General features: G+C 37.7%; 1 protein-coding gene across 4 annotated transcripts in view; it reads left to right on the forward strand.

Moving 5' to 3' along the window:
* The window catches only part of LOC111862086 (dachshund homolog 2), a 735,944-nt gene extending 729,286 nt beyond the window's left edge, over positions 1-6,658 (forward strand). For all 4 annotated transcript variants that reach the window (XM_033750542.1, XM_033750541.1, XM_023847179.2 and 1 more), the window contains one exon: positions 3,635-6,658. In XM_033750542.1, the coding sequence (XP_033606433.1) occupies positions 3,635-3,687 (53 nt within the window). In that variant the 3' untranslated portion in view covers positions 3,688-6,658. The remainder of the gene's footprint in view (positions 1-3,634) is intronic.
* The last annotated feature ends 14,853 nt before the right edge of the window (positions 6,659-21,511 follow it).

Raw genomic sequence — 21,511 nt, forward strand, 5'->3', positions numbered from 1 at the left:
TAATTTATTCTTTTTTATTTTAACATCTCTTGAGGCCATTTACTGAATCCTGTAAACATGATAATGATACTTTTTCATTAGCTGAGCAACTGTTAGCTTCTCAAAGAGCACTCTTCTTCAGTGAAACGATTTTATTAATCACTACTATGCTCATTTTCATATGGGAACACATACTTCAATGGCAAAGATTGAATAAATATGTCAGTAAGCTTCCATGGAAAGAAATAAACATCTTTTTTTTTATTGCTAGTGGGGTGGGACTAAGTCCCTTGTACTGCGGCCACTTCTGGCCTATTGTACCAGCCCCAGATGATAGGTGAGGGTGATTGTGGAGTAATTGGTGGAATGAAGATTGGCAGGGGAAACCGAAGTACTCGGAGGAAACCTGCCCCAGCGCCACTTTAGCCACCACAAATCCCACTTGACCAGACACGGGATCGAACCTGGGCCGCCGCGCTGGGAAGCCAGAGACTAACCGCATGAGCTATGGCGCGGCCAATAAACATCTTAGTATTCTTCTATGGAATGGCATAAACACTAAATCGTCTTCTGGTAGGATAATTCCACTGTTAAATATAAAGTTATATTTTTTTGCTGGTGTACGTCCGCAGTAAGAAATGAAATTATCCTGGATATTTTGTTAATTTATTTACATGGTAATTTATATATAATTTTCTTCTTTTGCTACATTTCCTTCTTATCACATAAATAATTTTATTTTTTTATTAAATTTAAATGCTAATGTAATGTATGAATAAATCTCTTTAACATATTTTTCTTAGAAACCTGCAAAGAAATTTTCTTCTCTTTGTATATGTCCATGGTATTGTTAAATATCTATTATTGAGAACCCAGAAGTAGTCACTTTTAATTACTGAGAGATGACAGATAGTTCTTTTCTCAAGGAACTTCTTAAACATTAAACAAATCAGGCTAGAAACTTCGTGTATCTAAGTGAAATATCTCGTGATTAGAATGAAAATTATTAGGGCTTCTATATAGGGACTAGAAACTGAATCCTATTAATTATCAAGATTCATATCTTTACAGTTGAGCACTTTGGATGCTGCTTTGTCTCGACATTCATTTACTGCAGGTCTAAGTTTGACACTTAGGAAAATTCAGTCTTAGGGTACTGAAACACGATATGTTACCATCTAGGTGTGTCTAATTTATTTTCATATGAGGAAATTGCAATTTATATCTTGAAGAAAGCAGTCTTCTGGGATTTGGCACCGTGTATATGTGGTGTTAACCGACGTTTCGGAGGAACGTATCGCCCCCATCTTCAGGGTTGAAGAAGTATAAGTATACAGTCTGCTTGACCGTGTCTCACGGTGTTGTCGCTTGCAGATTTACTTATACTTCTTCAACCCTGAAGATGGGGGCGATACGTTCCTCCGAAACGTCGGTTAACACCACATATACACGGTGCCAAATCCCAGAAGACTGCTTTCTTCAAGATATAAATTGCAATTTCCTCATATGAAAATAAATTAGACACACCTAGATGGTAACATATCGTGTTTCAGTACCCTAAGACTGAATTTTCCTAAGTGTCAAANCCTGTCAAGATAACCATTTTACTGGTACAAAACAGAACATCATACCTTCTAAATGCAAGTCGAAATTGTTGCCCCTATACAAGTCAGTTCAATATATTACAGATAAAATTTCCAAATTGGCTGGGATTATCAGCAGTGCCGATGCTACCATTTTAGCTAATTCTGTCCTTAGCAATTGCAGCATAAATTATTTCGTCGTACTTTCTTATATTCTTATCGTAAAGAAGGAACTGATATTAGGGAGTTTAGAAACGAAAAGCTGATGTGAATGTTCAGATCTCTGAAAATGCAAGCAACAGGAGGACGGAGGAAGCTGTACACGAGGAATTGTTCAGGTACTGGGGAAATTATCTACAATTTATTGAACACAAAATTTCATTACCGTGTTCATAAGATCAGGTCACTAGTTCGTATATTTGGCCAGATCAAATCCAGTCCACACCTCATCACTTTACTTCCTAAAAGTCTAGTTAACGTTATCCTCTCACCTACGATTAGGTCTTCCAGGAATTTCCTTCAGGTATCCGGATCAAAATTTTGTATGCATTTCTATGTACATGATACATCTCCTGCTCATCCCATCCTCCTCAATTTGACCCTCCTGATAATATTTCCTGATGAGTACGCATTATCAAGCATTTCGCTATGAAATTTACTTACCCTTTCCGTTGTTTAATTCTCCTTAGTTCCAAATATTCTGTTCTCAGACACCAAAGTTATATTTCTGTGTATTTTAATCCCTTCACTTTCAGACAGCGCACTGAAAGATAAAATATTCCTAATTGTGTGGTAGCAAGCATTTTCAGATTTTAATTTCCTTTCAATAACTTTATGAACGCAGTTTAGATTTGGCAGTGTTTTTCATAAATATTTTAATTTTGTTATATTTTTAATATTATACGATCGATTAAGTCATGGAGGGGGGCCAGTATCACTTATTTGCGGATATGAGAAAGCCGTATAAAAAGGTTGTCAGAAAACCTCGATAAGATAAAACTAGGAAGACCTTGATATTAAAGGAAAGAGAATATTAAAATATATCTTTGAGGAGCACTCTCTTAAGTTGCGGATTGGATTCAACTTTCTCAAGATGCGGTCAATTAGCGACCTCTTGTGAGAGACTTTTGGGTTACACTAAAGGGGTGCATATCTTGATAAGCTGTGTAAAGCTTACGTATCAGTATTTCAATCAAATTCTTTATTATTAATGTGCCGAGTCAACAGCCGCAAGGCCAATTACAGACACAGCACAGTGCACACAGTGCAGATGAATGAATTACATTATAGACAAACTTATTAAAAGTCAAATACAAATTACAGATAAGTACTTGGAAGAAATAATAATGAATAAAAGTAAAAGTAAAAGTAAACAAACAAATTGCTGATAATTATGACAGTAATAATAATTTCATTATCATTAAACTAAGTGTTATTAAGAATTGAGGAATGAAACATAAATATTTAATTAAGAAATGAATAGTATAAATTTTCTGAGGATAATAATAATATACGTAATTCATTTTGTTTTACTGGACATGCAAATAATAAAAATACTAACAGTTATACTATATTTAAAATTTGTTTGGTGAATGAAACACAAATATTTAATTAAGAAATAAATAGTATAAATTTTCTGAGGATAATAATAATATACGTAATTCATTTTGTTTTACTGGACATGCAAATAATAAAAATACTAACAGTTATACTATATTTAAAATTTGTTTGGGTAGAACATTCCTGGCTCCGAACACGTCAACATCTCTGCAGACAACATTAGCAGCTGCTGCGCATCTAGCAGAGGGACAATTTTTAAATAAGGAGCTAACATTGAACAATGCAAAATCTCTGATATACCGAGCAGGAACTCGGAGACCAACAATTTCCAGGACAGAAGGACAGATAGTATTCCGTGAAAATAACTGGTTTCGTCAACTGCATACGATATCGAAATGTTTAAAATAATGGTTAGCTGAGTAGTTGCTTCGCTTTTGGGGTGAAAAATGGGTCTATATAATAACGACGGTAGTTGTTCCACTCTTCTATTTATGTCTTCTTGTGTATTTCAGAGTCCCGGGCTGGCTACTACAAGAATTCAGTGCTGTTCACTAGCGCCACTTAGTGTGCAATGCCTCAGAGCATTGTGTAACCGTTCAACGATCTCAAGTAGAAGAACAAAACGAGTCATCGACAGCTCTACGAGAATCACAACTACCGACAACTCTGGTGTAGATATTTCAGTGACACGCGCGGAGGCCATCTTGTCGAGTCCTTTTTGTGTGTGCGTGTGTGTGTGTGTATGTGTGTGTGTGAAGTGAGAAGCGTTTACACTAATTTTCGTAAAAATGAAAATAAATGTACAACATTTTAAAGACGTGATTAAATTATAAGAAGAATGATAATCAGTGGGCGCAAAAGTGAACTACATGAGACCGTCCTAAAATTAAGTTTTTCTGGGACGACGCGTATATTGAAGATTCACCGATAAATAAAAGGAGAAAGACAATGAAGAAGAAGAAGGAATCCGTCTTTTTTTTTTCTTTATTGTACAGATTCTCCATCATATTATATGTCGTGGATATCGTGTTTCTGTCAACAGGATTTTGCAGATTTGTGTTATGATTAATTTATTTACTACACCTTCATTGAAGAGAAGATATTGGGTCTGGCTTCAAGACCATTGAATAGAATTGTTCTTGCGTGTTTGTGTATGGTAAATAGACAAAATGAACACTTGTCGCCATGCATGTGATTATTGCTCTCAACAAAAACAAAACAAAAGAATGAATGCTGTTACATACATATATATTATTAATATAATTATTATGAATAATGCTGTTCTACAATGTCTCCCATAAGGCGTTAGAAGGGCAAGATAATGTCGGTGTTTATGAAAGAATTAGATCAGGAAGTGAAGCAGATTAACAATACTATTTAAAACATTTTCATGATCACAATCGTCTTCGATAACTGAATTCTTTTCATTTCAGTTCTGTGTAGATGTAGCTGTGGCGCGGGTAGTCCGCGGTATTTCGCTTTTCCGAAATGAAAGGAAAAGTGTTATTAAGTTAATTTCCCCCGAGTGTGAAAGTAGTCGATAATTCGAGTGATAAAGAAATTTAACGATTATAACATAATTATACATAAATTATTATAATTAAAGAAAGACTGCTTGCATGAGAGTGTGATGGTGAGATTCAGTTTTAGCCTACTATTATTATCATTATTGTCTTTTCAAATGTAGACAAAATAGACTACAATTTCGTGATTTAATATTCAAAGAAAAATCGTGTTTATCCAGTAAATTATGATAAGTGTACAAAACCATGGAATACACGTGTATGGGGGACCTTTCCTGAGTGATTTTTTTTCTCTTTTTGAGGGAAATAATAAAATTTGAAAAGTAGTTTATGTCGTTGATGAAGTGGAAACTACGGAAAAAAGGATATTGTCATGAAAAATACTACAGCAGAACGTAAACAATATAAATATTATATATTATATTATATAAAGAAGCTTCATATTAATAATGAATGGTCGTTATTATATACAACAATTTAATGAAAGAATCTTTGTACGTGTTAGCATTTCATAACAAACAGCTTGGTGCGTGTAAATCCCAAACTTCTTTTGTGAAGAGCGTGGTCCCATGCCCCAAGACTTGATGTTGCACGATACCCCCTCCACTCATTCTAGCTCTAGAACAGTTGTCATTATTCGTAAGGGCGGACATAGCACAGTTTTTAATTCGCGTGGTTAAACTTGACAGTTAAATTTGTTTTAAAATTGTTACATATAAAAAACACTTCCCATTTTTAAAATGTGTATATTCCTGCATAATGGAAGCAGTGACTTGACACATCTTCCTAAGAACTAATGAATCAATGAGGTAATTTTAAGCATGTCTACGTTTGCCACGACGATCAATTATATTCTCTGCAACATCCAGAACAAGAGGAAGTAGCGGAAGTCGTTTTATAGGTACGGAATTCTAATTTCCTCAACAATAGTAACATGACGATTTATATCTGCAGATGAATATAGCAGTGGTATACGACGGTGTGCATGTGTTCGTCCGCTAACACTGGTGTTTTTTTATAAAAAATAAAGAAAAATATGTTTAAAAACGCCATTGCCATATATCGGTGTTAGAATATAGAAATAAGAATTTCTTACTTTTACTTTGCGCTGCCCCTCAACCTACCAGTACTGCTAGTAATAAAATCTCGCTGCACCACAAAACATAACCCACCACATTAGCCACCATACATCACCCTCATTCAAAACACCAGTAAACGGTCCTCTTGACAATCATATTCGGAAAACATATTTCAAAATTTCACTTTTAATGAAATTCAGTGACCTCTCCATCTGCGTCTTTGTCTAATACACACCCTTTACACACAGTGCACAGTGAAATAACAAATTCTTCAACAGGCCACTAGAGTTAAAATCCTTTTAGTTGTGTTACGACTATGAATCCCTTGTGTCATATAAAACTATGAGAAATTGTGGCAATTTCTTGTATAGTACTTAACATTTTTAAGTATAAAATAACCACATACTACTGCAAGACTTTTATAACTAAATGTTTGGGTTATAAAATCTCCAACGATTGTGACTGAAGCTAATACGTATTATTTATTATTGTAACTATTCCCCCTGCACTCTTCATTAGTCAGATCCCTCCAGTTTGGCGAGGCACCTGGGATTGAGGCATGTATATTATTTCATGTGTATAACGTATGATGTATTATAACATACCTAATTAGAATAATGAAAGGCTTTGAGTGAAACACATTGGGACCTAAGCGCAGATACAAATGTTGCTTATTGGCATATGGCAAAGAAGTGGCTATAATCGCAAAATATGATTCAGAGTTTAATACTAAAGCCACGTCACTCAACAATTCGGTAGGATGGAATGGAAAGACAGACGATAAGAGTAGCAAGGGAAGTACCTTCAGGCTGTAATATAACTATTAAATAATATGAGTGCTGATTTAGAATATAAGAAACTTCATTACCATAAAAGAAAAAAGTAAAGTTGTCCTTGTGCTTAACTAATTGAGCACTGTGACATGAAGGCGTATGGGGACTGGATACATAGATCCACATTTTCTTGACTTCGGCTCTTGTTGGAGGTGAGTGGTTAGTTTCACGCCCTGGTCGCTTTACACCCGAGGAAAGAGCCCCCGATACACATTGTAAAGGAGGTTGGGTGGACCTGAGAGGCGATCTAGACCACTTAGAGAAGAAACAACTTTCCTCACCTGGTCTCGAAATCCGACTGCTTCCGTTATACAGACCGTAAGCAGTCGTTATACCTACTGAGGTATCCCGGCTCCAACTTTATCATAATTTATATAAATCATAATTCATAGATATTAAAGGGGAATTACGAACTTAAAATACGCGCATGCGCTGTATGAAATGTCTAACATTTCTGTTCTCAGACTTTATTTAATTTGCTATATATTTTAAAAAAATGAATAAGAAGACTCATGAAATAGCCAGTGTAAACCAATCAACTGCATACATTTTCACAGTAAATATAATATTAAATTAACTTTATTACTACCTATATATTTTTGGTTTCAACCCAACAAGCATGCCTCGGTGGCTCCTTCCCCACCTTCGTTTACTTCACGATGACATTTATATTAGATAAAGCTGTGAACAGGATCATTTCACATCAGCGGGGAAGCATATTAAATGCTGAATGAAGGTGAATAAACTTTCTGGAAATCAAGCGGTTAGTAGATGGCTTCCCAAAGCGGCGGCCCTGGTTCGATCCCAGGTCTGGTCAAGTGGGGTTTGTGGTGGACAAAAAGGGGCTGGGGTAGGTTTTCCCAGAGTGCTTTAAGAAGATGAAGGTAACAAATTTGTATACATAAGGTGGTATATGGGCAAGACGTTGGCGTAGTACTGGGAAGGTACGGGGTTTGAGACCGCGGTGTCTTTTGTCTGTAGAAATTGAAAAGTGAATAAATAAATAAATATGATTTTCTGCAGCTATAAAACAAGTCGTACAATATGAGGAGGATAGCAGAAAGGGGTAGCAAAGATGTTCTGGTGGACTAGAGGTAAGGCACCAGCGTTGTAAACAGAAGGTCCGTGGTTCGAAAACTCAAGGATTTTTGTAGTGAGATTTTTATGGAATTATATAGCGAGATGTAATATAAGAGGAATATTAAAGGTGGAAAAATTTCCGTGGCATTGGTGGTCTATTGGTAAAACACCGGCGTAGTGAAGAAGAGTTGGAAGGTTCGAGACCAAGTATAGTTTTGTGATTTAGAAAGCAAGTTTATTGATTTTTCTGGAATTATAACCGAAGATGTAGCTTAAGAGGAAGAGTTAATAAATTAAATTTCAGTGGTGCTGGTGGTCGAGGGGTAAGACATCAGCTTAGTGTTCAGAAGGTCCCGGGTTCAAACCCAGTAGGATTTTTGTGAAAAGAAAAATGAAAGAAATTAGGAGATACGGTAAAGAGAAGGGAAAGATAGAGGGAAGGACCGGGGTAAGGGATGATTTTTTGCTTTTTTTTTGCGGCCGCTCATTAAGACACCCAACCTAAGCGGGTTTTATTAAAATCCACATGGGATCAAAAAGAAAAAAAAAACTTTGGCCCACCATCCGCCCACCAACCACCCGCCCTTAGGGGGTGACTTTGACTTATTCATTTTAGACCATGTTCTATGAGCGAGAGTTAGCAAGAAAATGTAATATAACTGCAGCGCATTCTGTTGACTAAAACCTCATGGAAAGCCACGAAGTGTAGTTAAAATATATCATCTTAGTATCTTATTGGGCTGTGCAAACCGCTCCTCTGAAGAATTCATTTGATAAGGTACGGCAAGAAGTACTGAGAATGGAAGCGTGGGACCCCGCCCTCACCACCCTCATAATCATGCAGGAAGTTAATTTGTTGAGACAACGATAAATCTGCGAGAGTTAGAAGAAATTTGAAATAAAAGTATAGCGCCATCTGTTGAACATTACAACATCAGTTCAACAGATGGCGCTGCAGTTTTATTTCATATTTTCTTATCTCTCGCGGATTCAGTTTGTTCTCAAGTTATTAACTTTCAGCGTGACCCCAAGAGCGGTCGTGGGTACGTTCCCATGCTTCGCTATCTGTAGAGTAATGTTCAACAGATAGCGCTTTTTATTATTTCATATGAATATAAATACTATGGAAGCGGTTCCATGCTGCGCCATCTTTGGAGTAATGTTCAACAGATGGCGCTACTTTTTTATTACATATGAATATGAATACTATGGAAGCGTTGGACTCCATCATCACCCGCTCGTGTGGTCACGCTGAAAGTTAATAACTTGAGACAAAACAAATTCAGCGATTAAATATAAAATAACTGTAGCGCCAGCTGTCGACTAAAACCTCATGGAAAGCCATGGAGTGTAGTCAAAATGCAGCATCTTAGTATGTTATTGGGCAGTACAAACCGCTCCTCTGAAGAAAGTTAATCACTTTAACATTACTCCACAATTGATTAACTTTCTTCAGAGAAAGCGCCATTACTGGAGTAAGAAGTGAACACTCGAGACGAAAAGCTCATGGAATGCCAAGAAGTTTATTTATAATGTAGCAACTTAGTATCTTATTGGGCTGTGCAAACCGCTTCTCTGAAGAAAGTTAATCACTTCGTGGCTTTCCATGAGGTTTTAGTCTACAGATGACGCTACAGTTATTTTATATTTAATTGTTATCTCTCGCGGAATTCGCTTGGTCTCAAGTTATTAACTTTCTGCGTGACCCCAAGAGCGGGTGAGGATGGAGTCCAACGCTTCCATAGTATTCATATTCATGTGAAATAAAAAAGTAGCGCCATCTGTTGAACATTACTCCAAAGATGGCGCAGCATGGAACCGCTTCCATAGTACTTACATTCATATGAAATAATAAAAAGCGCTATCTGTTGAACATTATTCTACAGATAGCGAAGCATGGGAACGTACCCACGACCGCTCTTGGGGTCACGCTGAAAGTTAATAACTTGAGAACAAACTGAATCCGCGAGAGATAAGAAAATATGAAATAAAACTGCAGCGCCATCTGTTGAACTGATGTTGTAATGTTCAACAGATGGCGCTATACTTTTATTTCAAATTTCTTCTAACTCTCGCAGATTTATCGTTGTCTCAACAAATTAACTTCCTGCATGATTATGAGGGTGGTGAGGGCGGGGTCCCACGCTTCCATTCTCAGTACTTCTTGCCGTACCTTATCAAATGAATTCTTCAGAGGAGCGGTTTGCACAGCCCAATAAGATACTAAGATGATATATTTTAACTACACTTCGTGGCTTTCCATGAGGTTTTAGTCAACAGAATGCGCTGCAGTTATATTACATTTTCTTGCTAACTCTCGCTCATAGAACATGGTCTAAAATGAATAAGTCAAAGTCACCCCCTAAGGGCGGGTGGTTGGTGGGCGGATGGTGGGCCAAAGTTTTTTTTTTCTTTTTGATCCCATGTGGATTTTAATAAAACCCGCTTAGGTTGGGTGTCTTAATGAGCGGCCGCAAAAAAAAAGCAAAAAATCATCCCTTACCCCGGTCCTTCCCTCTATCTTTTCCTTCTCTTTACCGTATCTCCTAATTTCTTTCATTTTTCTTTTCACAAAAATCCTACTGGGTTTGAACCCGGGACCTTCTGAACACTAAGCTGATGTCTTACCCCTCGACCACCAGCACCACTGAAATTTAATTTATTAACTCTTCCTCTTAAGCTACATCTTCGGTTATAATTCCAGAAAAATCAATAAACTTGCTTTCTAAATCACAAAACTATACTTGGTCTCGAACCTTCCAACTCTTCTTCACTACGCCGGTGTTTTACCAATAGACCACCAATGCCACGGAAATTTTTCCACCTTTAATATTCCTCTTATATTACATCTCGCTATATAATTCCATAAAAATCTCACTACAAAAATCCTTGAGTTTTCGAACCACGGACCTTCTGTTTACAACGCCGGTGCCTTACCTCTAGTCCACCAGAACATCTTTGCTACCCCTTTCTGCTATCCTCCTCATACAGTACGACTTGTTTTATAGGTGCAGAAAAATCGTATTTATTTATTTATTCACTTTTCAATTAATATTGACAAAAGACACCGTGGTATAGCGCGTCCCCATACTGCCAACAAGACAAATAAGACGCTGCGAAATTTCATGTAGGAAATCCTCGAGCATCCTCCGTATAACTCCGACCTCGCCCCAAGCGACTTCCATTTGTTCGACCCTCTTAAACATCATCTTTCGGCTGGATATTTTCCCGTCGATGAAGCTGTAGAAAGGAATGTTACCGCCTGGTTCCGACAGCAGCCCAAAGAATTTTGTGTTGCTGGTTTTCAGGGGCTTCTGATACGATGGGACAAGTGCCTCAATGTAAAGGGAGATTACGTTGAGAAATAAAAGTTTTCTTCAAATCAGTACTCTTATTTGTTTAAGTTCTATATACATTTCTAACGTACTTATTGTCTTACCTACGTACACAACTGTACTTAACATTTTAGTTCCCGAAGTAATGCAACAAATCGTAAATATGTTAATATCATAAAAAAATCTCAATACAAAAATTCTTTTGGTCTCGAACCACGGACCATCTGTTTACAACCCCGGTGTCTTACATCTAAACCACCAAAACATCTATGCTACCGCTATCTGAGATTCTCCTCATATTCGACGACTTGGTTTATAGCTGAAGAAAAATCGTATTTCTTCATTTATTCACTTTTAAATTAATATTGACTAAAGACACCGTGGTCTAGCGCGTCCCCATACTGCTAACAAGACAAATAAGACGCTCCTAATTTTCATGTAGGAAGTCTTCGAGCATCCTCCGTATAACCCCGACCTTTCCCCAAGCGACTTCCATTTGTTCGACCCTCTTAAACATCATCTTTCGACTGAAATTTTTCCCGACCATGTAGCTGTAGAAAGGAATGTTACCGCCTGTTTCCGACAGCAGCCCAAAATGTTATATGTTGCTGGTTTTCAGGAGCTTGTGATACGATGGGAAAAGTGCCTCAATGTAAAGGGAGATTACGTTGAGAAATAAAAGCTTTTTTCAAATCAGTACTCTTATTTGTTTAAGTTCTATATCCATTTGTAACTTACTTATTTTCTTACCTACGTACACAACTGTATTTAACATTTTAGTTCACGAAGTAATGTAACAAAACGAAAATATGTGAAAATCATAAAAAATCTCATTACAAAAATCCTTTTTGACTCGAACCACGGACCTTCTGTTTACAACGCCAGCGCCTTATCTCTAGACCACCAGAACATCTATGCTAATGCTTTCTGAGAGTTTCTTCATATTCTACGTCTTGGTTTATAGCTGCAGAAAATACTCATTTATTTATTTATTCAATTTTCAATTTCTATTGACAAAGAACACCGTGGTCTCGAACCCGGTACCTTCCCAATACTACGCCAATGTCTTACCTACGTACCACCAGATCTACACAAATTTGTTACCTTCACCTTCGTCATATACTATGACTTGCTTCCTACATGCACAAATTTCTATATTTTTTGTTTTCAAAAAATATAGTCATGTCTTCGAACCACGTATCTTCTAGACCATACGCCATTACCTTACCAAAGCACCGCTACGGTTATGACAGCAATTCGTCTTCCTCATCCAAATATCATACTGTAACGGTATCTGTGGAGTGAAACCTCTTGGAAAGCCACGAAGTGTGGTTAAAAACGTAGCATCTTAGTTTCTTATTATCTGCCTTCTTGGGCTGTGCAAGCCTCTTCTCTGAAGAATTCATTTTATAGGGTAGGGCAGGAGGTACTGGGGATGAGATTATGGAGTCTAAAACTGTGAGGAATTTTAAATAAAGTTGTGGTATGGAAAAAAGCTTACTTATAAATTGAACTGTGAATGATCTCCCAGTGTAGACTGAAGTGTACCTAGTTCGTCTGTGTGAAGTGTTTCCTTCATCATGGGATACTGACAACAGTCATTGTGTTAATGTTAAATATATTTTGTGCCATTTTCGCCTCGTTCCCAGGTTCCTGGTTATACTGGGCCGCTTCACCTCAACATTTGGTAACTGTATATTTGTGTGTGCCTTGTATTGTAGAAACAAAAAGAATGAGGAATAATAATGGAAACTGAAAATAATACGTTTTATTCACATATTTATGGTTTTCCCTTCGCCTTGTACATTTTCCCTGTTCCAGTAACTGCATCTGGCCCACAGTGACATGGCGTCTATTAGTTCTTCTATTGTAAGAACATAATATCTCTCTAAAACACATTTTGTCTTTCTTGAGTGAATTAATTTGATGATTGAGAAGATGAGTTCAACAGTGAACAGTAACATATGTCTCTGAAACGTGGGTATTTAAGAAACATTCTAAGAAAAGTTACTAATGAAGAAAGTTGTCTTCTGGGTTTAGGCACCGTGTATTCTTCGTTTTGGCCGACGTTTCGGAGGAACGTAGCGCCTCCATCTTCAGAGCAGTTNGTTACTAATGTTTGAAAGGAAAAACACCCGCAGGATCTTGGTTATTTCTGCGTTTCCTGTAACTCTTTCTGCGATGCTGGTTACATCATAAGCGAATATGGAACGTCATATCAACCCGTCCCCCCAGGCAGAAGGAAACCAATCTCAGCATCTTCCTTAATATAATCATCTGTACCCGTCAAGTTCTGTTTTAGTCGGTAAATTATTGCTTTATTTATAATTTTCAGTTCCGGGATCCCTGAGAGTGAATCACCCTGTGTTATGTGTAAAAGTCTCTTAAAATTCAACGGGGAAAGATTTCTTTTATAACTTCTATCTGCAATCCCATTAAAAAAAATTTAGCCATATCTGTACCTTTCGCCTAACAGCGACATTTATGTATGTACGTCAAAATTAATAATATATGATTTCAGCAGACAATAAAATTTTGTGGGTGCCTTTATCGCTTGAGAACACTAATCCCAGTTCGAAATAACTATTAATCTATGTAAAGAATTTTTAATATTATATTTCATCGTGTTGCATTTATGTATCATTTTACATATTCACTTCCGTCTTTAATAAAGTTTGATTGTACATGTAATTTTAAAGTTATTTTATATTAAAACAATGCGTACGTAACATACACTCGACTAGTTGGAACATGCGTACTAATTGGGCACATGAAAGTAGTAATGATAATCACACCGCTATTAATGAGGCTAAATAAAACAACACAAAGAACACGGACACAGAAAGAATAATAAAGCTCAAGAGAAGATTAGGAGGTTTGTAGGCAGAAAAATGTATATTAATGTGAACGACGAAAATGCAATAACATTGTAAGATTTTCAGATATAATGCAGTGTAGTAGTTTCGATAGGTGAATAGTTGCCTGAGGATGAGCAAGTAAGGCCGAAACATGTAGCAGTTTGAGTGTGATTTTAATGTTATCTTAAATTAAGGGGAGACTGTAAACAGAGTTGCACTAAAGAAAGAAGTGAATGTGTAGAGTAAAGAATTTTTTTACATTTTACTTATATAATACATCCAATCAATGTGAAAAAATGACTGTAGCGAAATTAACCTTTAAATTATTTAAATATTTTCACGAGATTGTGGGATCTGGGGCTTCTTCGAATTGCCCTAGCAACAGAAAATTATTAGTACACCTCTGTCTTGATAGTTGGATCCAAGAAAAGCCGAGTGTTTTGAAACCTACTGACCTTCTCCGGACGTAAACCAAAAGACCAGATTTCATATTTAACGACATTGGCGTGGGATTTTGTCGTTAAATAGTGAAGCATTCCATATTAATCGCAGCTAATAAACACGCGATATATCAATCATGAAAGTGGAAGAGAAAAAGTAGCACATAGTTTAAATAAAATTACTTAATTAACTAACCCTCTGGTATTAGAAGCCAAGGGTTCAATGCCTCCAATTCTAAAGGTCGCCTGAAATCTGAAATGGTGGTAAGATTGACCTGGCCGGAGTTTATTTAAATGCCCACTGTTGGTGCGCGTTTAAATGCCCGTTGCTACTCTGCGTTTAAATGTCCGTTCCTGTTAGGGCGCTTAAACAATTTCAAGCATTATGTTTAAAAATGCTGTATCTAACTGAATTCTTATGATAAATGGATGGAATTAACTTTGTTCGTATCAGCAAAGAACATAGTGTCGCATATAATAAAGGAATTTTTTAAAATTTTTTATACAAAGAATGATATTTTATTTTAAATTTTTCTCTTTTAATTTTGATGCGTACTGCACAAATGGTTTCCCAGTTCTTCACAAAGATGTTCTGCATTATTAACTCATTTCTGTCTGTAACACTTGACGAATTGTAGCAATCGGTGGTGTCATGAAACAGATGGAATCCATAAAATTATTTAGTCTTCTGCTAGCACTGTTTACACTCTTCGAATTTTCGAATCTTTTGGCTGAAGGACAGAAGATGGACCGCGCCATAGCTCAAGCGGCTAGTCGCTGGTTTCCCACGGCGGCGGCCCTGGTTCGATCACGGGTCTGGTCAAGTGGGATTTGTGGTGGACAAAGTGGTGCTGGGGCAGGTTTTCTCCGAGTACTTCGGTTTCCCCTGCCAATCATCATTCCACCAATTGCTCCACAATCACCCTCACCTATCATCTTGTGCTGGAACAATAGGCCAGAAGAGGCCACAATACAAGGGACTTAGTCCCACTACATTAGCAATAAAAGAATAAAAAAGGACACGAGAATGAGAGATTGGCTATTCAAGAGAAAGTTAGAGGGGTCCCTTCTTCAGTGCTAAGACCTTCCGTTTGATCTGCAACAGATTATTGCCCTCTCTATGGTCGTGAACAAACAAATGCATCGTGGCTGAGATACACAGAGCGAACTGTTTTCTGTGCGTTCATAGTGACATCGAATACTTTGTTTAAATTAAACCTATATATAGATCAAGCAGTTAGAACAAAGAAGGTATGGACATCGAATTTTACTATATATATTTAAAACATTAATCTGCAGAATATGTTTAAATGCCGAGACTAGATAAAACGGGTACTTTGTCCACGACGACCATATTCATCATTGGCCCGATCGTGGCACTTCGGACATTAAAAGTAAGAGAAAGTGACTGGCCAACCGTCAGTCGTAAAATGATTTTTGAAACGAAGCAAGTAGTAAAGAGGAACTTTGTAAAGGTAGAAACGAAGCGGTAGGATATGTGGAAGACGAAGGCGAATCATTGTCATAACCGTGGCTGTCCTTGGGGTATGGATTAGAAGATACATGGTTCGAAGACATGATATTTTTTAAATATTATAGATATTTGTGCATGTAGGATGCTAGTCGTAGTACATGTGGAAGGTGAAGGTAACAAGTTTGTATAGATCTGGTAATACGTGGGTAAGACATTGGCGTAGTATTGGGAAGGTAACGGGTTTGAGACCACGGTGTTCTTTGTCAGTAGAAATTGAAAATTGAATAAATAAATAAATGATTATTCTCTGCAGCTATAAACCAAGACGTAGAATATGAGGATAATCTCAGAAAGCATTAGCATAGATGTTCTGGTGGTCTAGATGTAAGACACCGGCGTTGTAAACAGATGGTCCGTGGTTCGAGACCAAAAGAATTTTTGTATTGAGATTTTTTTTATGATATTCACATATTTTCGATTTGTTGCATTACTTCGGGAACTAAAATGTTAAGCACAGTTGTGTACGTAGGTAAGAAAATAAGTAAGTTACAAATGGATATAGAACTTAAACAAATAAGAGTACTGATTTGAAAAATGCTTTTATTTCTCAACGTAATCTCCCTTTACATTGAGGCACTTGTCCCATCGTATCAAAAGCCCCTGAAAACCAGCAACATAAAATACTTTGGGCTGCCGTCGGAAACAGGCGGTAACATTCCTTTCTACAGCTACATGGTCGGGAAAAATTTCAGTCGAAAGATGATGTTTAAGAGGGTCGAACAAATGGAAGTCGCTTGGGGAAAGGTCGGGGTTATACGGAGGATGCTCGAGGACTTCCTACATGAAAATTAGGAGCGTCTTATTTGTCTTGTTGGCAGTATGGGGACGCGCTAGACCACGGTGTCTTTAGTCAATATTAATTTAAAAGTGAATAAATGAAGAAATACGATTTTTCTTCAGCTATAAACCAAGTCGTCGAATATGAGGAGAATCTCAGATAGCGGTAGCGTAGATGTTCTGGTGGTCTAGATGTAAGACACTGGCGTTGTAAACAGATGGTCCGTGGTTCGAGATCAAAAGAATTTTTGTAATGAGATTTTTTTATGATATTCACATATTTTCGATTTGTTGCATTACTTCGGGAACTAAAATGTTAAGTACAGTTGTGTACGTAGGTAAGACAATAAGTACGTTAGAAATGTATATAGAACTTAAACAAATAAGAGTACTGATTTGAAAAAAAAAGCTTTTATTTCTCAACGTAATCTCCCTTTATATTGAGGCACTTGTCCCATCGTATCACAAGCCCCTGAAAACCAGCAACACAAAATTCTTTGGGCTGCTGTCGGAACCAGGCGGTAACATTCCTTTCTACAGCTTCATCGACGGGAAAATATCCAGCCGAAAGATGATGTTTAAGAGGGTCGAACAAATGGAAGTCGCTTGGGGCGAGGTCGGAGTTATACGGAGGATGCTCGAGGATTTCCTACATGAAATTTCGCAGCGTCTTATTTGTCTTGTTGGCAGTATGGGGACGCGCTATACCACGGTGTCTTTTGTCAATATTAATTGAAAAGTGAATAAATAAATAAATACGATTTTTCTGCACCTATAAAACAAGTCGTAGAATATGAGGAGGATAGCAGAAAGGGATAGCGAAGATATTCTGGTGGACTAGAGGTAAGGCACCGGCGTTGTAAACAGAAGGTCCGTGGTTCGAAAACTCAAGGATTTTTGTAGTGAGATTTTTATGGAATTATATAGCGAGATGTAATATAAGAGGAATATTAAAGGTGGAAAAATTTCCGTGGCATTGGTGGTCTATTGGTAAAACACCGGCGTAGTGAAGAAGAGTTGGAAGGTTCGAGACCAAGTATAGTTTTGTGATTTAGAAAGCAAGTTTATTGATTTTTCTGGAATTATAACCGAAGATGTAGCTTAAGAGGAAGAGTTAATAAAATAATTTTCAGTGGTGCTGGTGGTCGAGGGGTAAGACATCAGCTTAGTGTTCAGAAGGTCCCGGGTTCAAACCCAGTAGGATTTTTGTGAAAAGAAAAATGAAAGAAATTAGGAGATACGGTAAAGAGAAGGAAAAGATAGAGGGAAGGACCGGGGTAAGGGATGATTTTTTGCTTTTTTTTTGCGGCCGCTCATTAAGACACCCAACCTAAGCGGGTTTTATTAAAATCCACATGGGATCAAAAAGAAAAAAAAAACTTTGGCCCACCATCCGCCCACCAACCACCCGCCCTTAGGGGGTGACTTTGACTTATTCATTTTAGACCATGTTCTATGAGCGAGAGTTAGCAAGAAAATGTAATATAACTGCAGCGCATTCTGTTGACTAAAACCTCATGGAAAGCCACGAAGTGTAGTTAAAATATATCATCTTAGTATCTTATTGGGCTGTGCAAACCGCTCCTCTGAAGAATTCATTTGATAAGGTACGGCAAGAAGTACTGAGAATGGAAGCGTGGGACCCCGCCCTCACCACCCTCATAATCATGCAGGAAGTTAATTTGTTGAGACAACGATAAATCTGCGAGAGTTAGAAGAAATTTGAAATAAAAGTATAGCGCCATCTGTTGAACATTACAACATCAGTTCAACAGATGGCGCTGCAGTTTTATTTCATATTTTCTTATCTCTCGCGGATTCAGTTTGTTCTCAAGTTATTAACTTTCAGCGTGACCCCAAGAGCGGTCGTGGGTACGTTCCCATGCTTCGCTATCTGTAGAGTAATGTTCAACAGATAGCGCTTTTTATTATTTCATATGAATATAAATACTATGGAAGCGGTTCCATGCTGCGCCATCTTTGGAGTAATGTTCAACAGATGGCGCTACTTTTTTATTTCATATGAATATGAATACTATGGAAGCGTTGGACTCCATCATCACCCGCTCGTGTGGTCACGCTGAAAGTTAATAACTTGAGACAAAACAAATTCAGCGATTAAATATAAAATAACTGTAGCGCCAGCTGTCGACTAAAACCTCATGGAAAGCCATGGAGTGTAGTCAAAATGCAGCATCTTAGTATGTTATTGGGCAGTACAAACCGCTCCTCTGAAGAAAGTTAATCACTTTAACATTACTCCACAATTGATTAACTTTCTTCAGAGAAAGCGCCATTACTGGAGTAAGAAGTGAACACTCGAGACGAAAAGCTCATGGAATGCCAAGAAGTTTATTTATAATGTAGCAACTTAGTATCTTATTGGGCTGTGCAAACCGCTTCTCTGAAGAAAGTTAATCACTTCGTGGCTTTCCATGAGGTTTTAGTCGACAGATGACGCTACAGTTATTTTATATTTAATTGTTATCTCTCGCGGAATTCGCTTGGTCTCAAGTTATTAACTTTCTGCGTGACCCCAAGAGCGGGTGAGGATGGAGTCCAACGCTTCCATAGTATTCATATTCATGTGAAATAAAAAAGTAGCGCCATCTGTTGAACATTACTCCAAAGATGGCGCAGCATGGAACCGCTTCCATAGTACTTACATTCATATGAAATAATAAAAAGCGCTATCTGTTGAACATTATTCTACAGATAGCGAAGCATGGGAACTTACCCACGACCGCTCTTGGGGTCACGCTGAAAGTTAATAACTTGAGAACAAACTGAATCCGCGAGAGATAAGAAAATATGAAATAAAACTGCAGCGCCATCTGTTGAACTGATGTTGTAATGTTCAACAGATGGCGCTATACTTTTATTTCAAATTTCTTCTAACTCTCGCAGATTTATCGTTGTCTCAACAAATTAACTTCCTGCATGATTATGAGGGTGGTGAGGGCGGGGTCCCACGCTTCCATTCTCAGTACTTCTTGCCGTACCTTATCAAATGAATTCTTCAGAGGAGCGGTTTGCACAGCCCAATAAGATACTAAGATGATATATTTTAACTACACTTCGTGGCTTTCCATGAGGTTTTAGTCAACAGAATGCGCTGCAGTTATATTACATTTTCTTGCTAACTCTCGCTCATAGAACATGGTCTAAAATGAATAAGTCAAAGTCACCCCCTAAGGGCGGGTGGTTGGTGGGCGGATGGTGGGCCAAAGTTTTTTTTTTCTTTTTGATCCCATGTGGATTTTAATAAAACCCGCTTAGGTTGGGTGTCTTAATGAGCGGCCGCAAAAAAAAAGCAAAAAATCATCCCTTACCCCGGTCCTTCCCTCTATCTCTCCCTCCTCCTTTACCGTATCTCCTAACTTCTTTCATTTTTCTTTTCACAAAAATCCTACTGGGTTTGAACCCGGGACCTTCTGAACACTAAGCTGATGTCTTACCCCTCGACCACCAGCACCACTGAAATTTAATTTATTTAATCTTCCTCTTAAGCTACATCTTCGGTTATAATTCTAGAAAAATCAATAAACTTGCTTTCTAAATCACAAAACTATACTTGGTCTCGAACCTTCCAACTCTTCTTCACTACGCCGGTGTTTTACCAATAGACCACCAATGCCACGGAAATTTTTCCACCTTTAATATTCCTCTTATATTACATCTCGCTATATAATTCCATAAAAATCTCACTACAAAAATCCTTGAGTTTTCGAACCACGGACCTTCTGTTTACAACGCCGGTGCCTTACCTCTAGTCCACCATAACATCTTCGCTACCGCTTTTTGCTTTCCTCCTCATATTCTACGACTTGTTTTACAGCTGAAGAAAAATCATATTTATTTATTCACTTTTCAATTTCTACCGACTAAAGACACAGCGGTCTTGAACCCGTTACCTTCCCAATACTACGCCAATATCTTATCCACGCCCTTTTACGCTGACTGCTACAAAGGCTGGGTAAAGTTGGCTGGAGATACTCGCTTTGTAAAATGAAGATGGCCATAGACGCTGGCAGTGATGAAGAAAACCTGGGCACCGTCTTTCCTGTTAAATTGCCCTTAGGGACATGGACTATCGTTGTTGGCAACGTAGCCAAGTATTTATGCGCCATACCATTCTGGGAATATGATACTATCTCGGGCCGTTAACTGGGCCTTGGCTCCAACATAGATGGTCAGCAAACCCGCAAATACAATTTTCAACACTCACTTTATTGATTTTACATATTATATATACAGTGGTACCTCGCTTAACGAGCATAATCCGTTCCAGAATCTTACTCGTAATGCGAAACACTCGTTAAGCGAACAATTTTTCCCATATAAATTAATGTAAAATACGAAAATGCGTTCCATGCCAAAAAAATGCTCAAAAATTTTTTATGCATAACGTTTATTCAAAGAAAATTATATATATATCTTCGTCTTTTCTTCTATGCGGAATGAACCAACCTGGAATGCGAATTCGATTTGCAGGAAACAAAATCGAAATAATTAGTATATTATTTATGATAGATATCTAATTCTTTTTTACTAGAAAGGTGTCTAGAGACATTTGTTTTTGGTGACGCTTCAAAATTTGGCAACAATTCGACACAGCATTATCATTAAATGAATTTGTAGCGCGCATAGCCACTGCCTTACTAGGGTGATGCTTCTCAATGTACGATGCAACAGTTTCCTATGCTTTCAGCATTTCTCTTATTGCGCCAGAAGATTGTTGCTTTGCTGTTACCTCTTCCTCCTCCTCTGACAAACTCTCCTCCACAACTTCTTGCTGTGAAGCACAATGCAACTCCAAATCGTGCAAATCGTTGATGTAGACCGACTGTATGTGCGTGCTAGATCAGCCACGCTCACGCCTCGTTCTCGCTTTTCAATGATTTTACGTTTCATTTCTACGGTTATTTTT

This window comes from Cryptotermes secundus, unplaced genomic scaffold, assembly GCF_002891405.2.
Source record: "Cryptotermes secundus unplaced genomic scaffold, Csec_1.0 scaffold400, whole genome shotgun sequence".
Lineage (NCBI taxonomy): Eukaryota > Metazoa > Arthropoda > Insecta > Blattodea > Kalotermitidae > Cryptotermes > Cryptotermes secundus.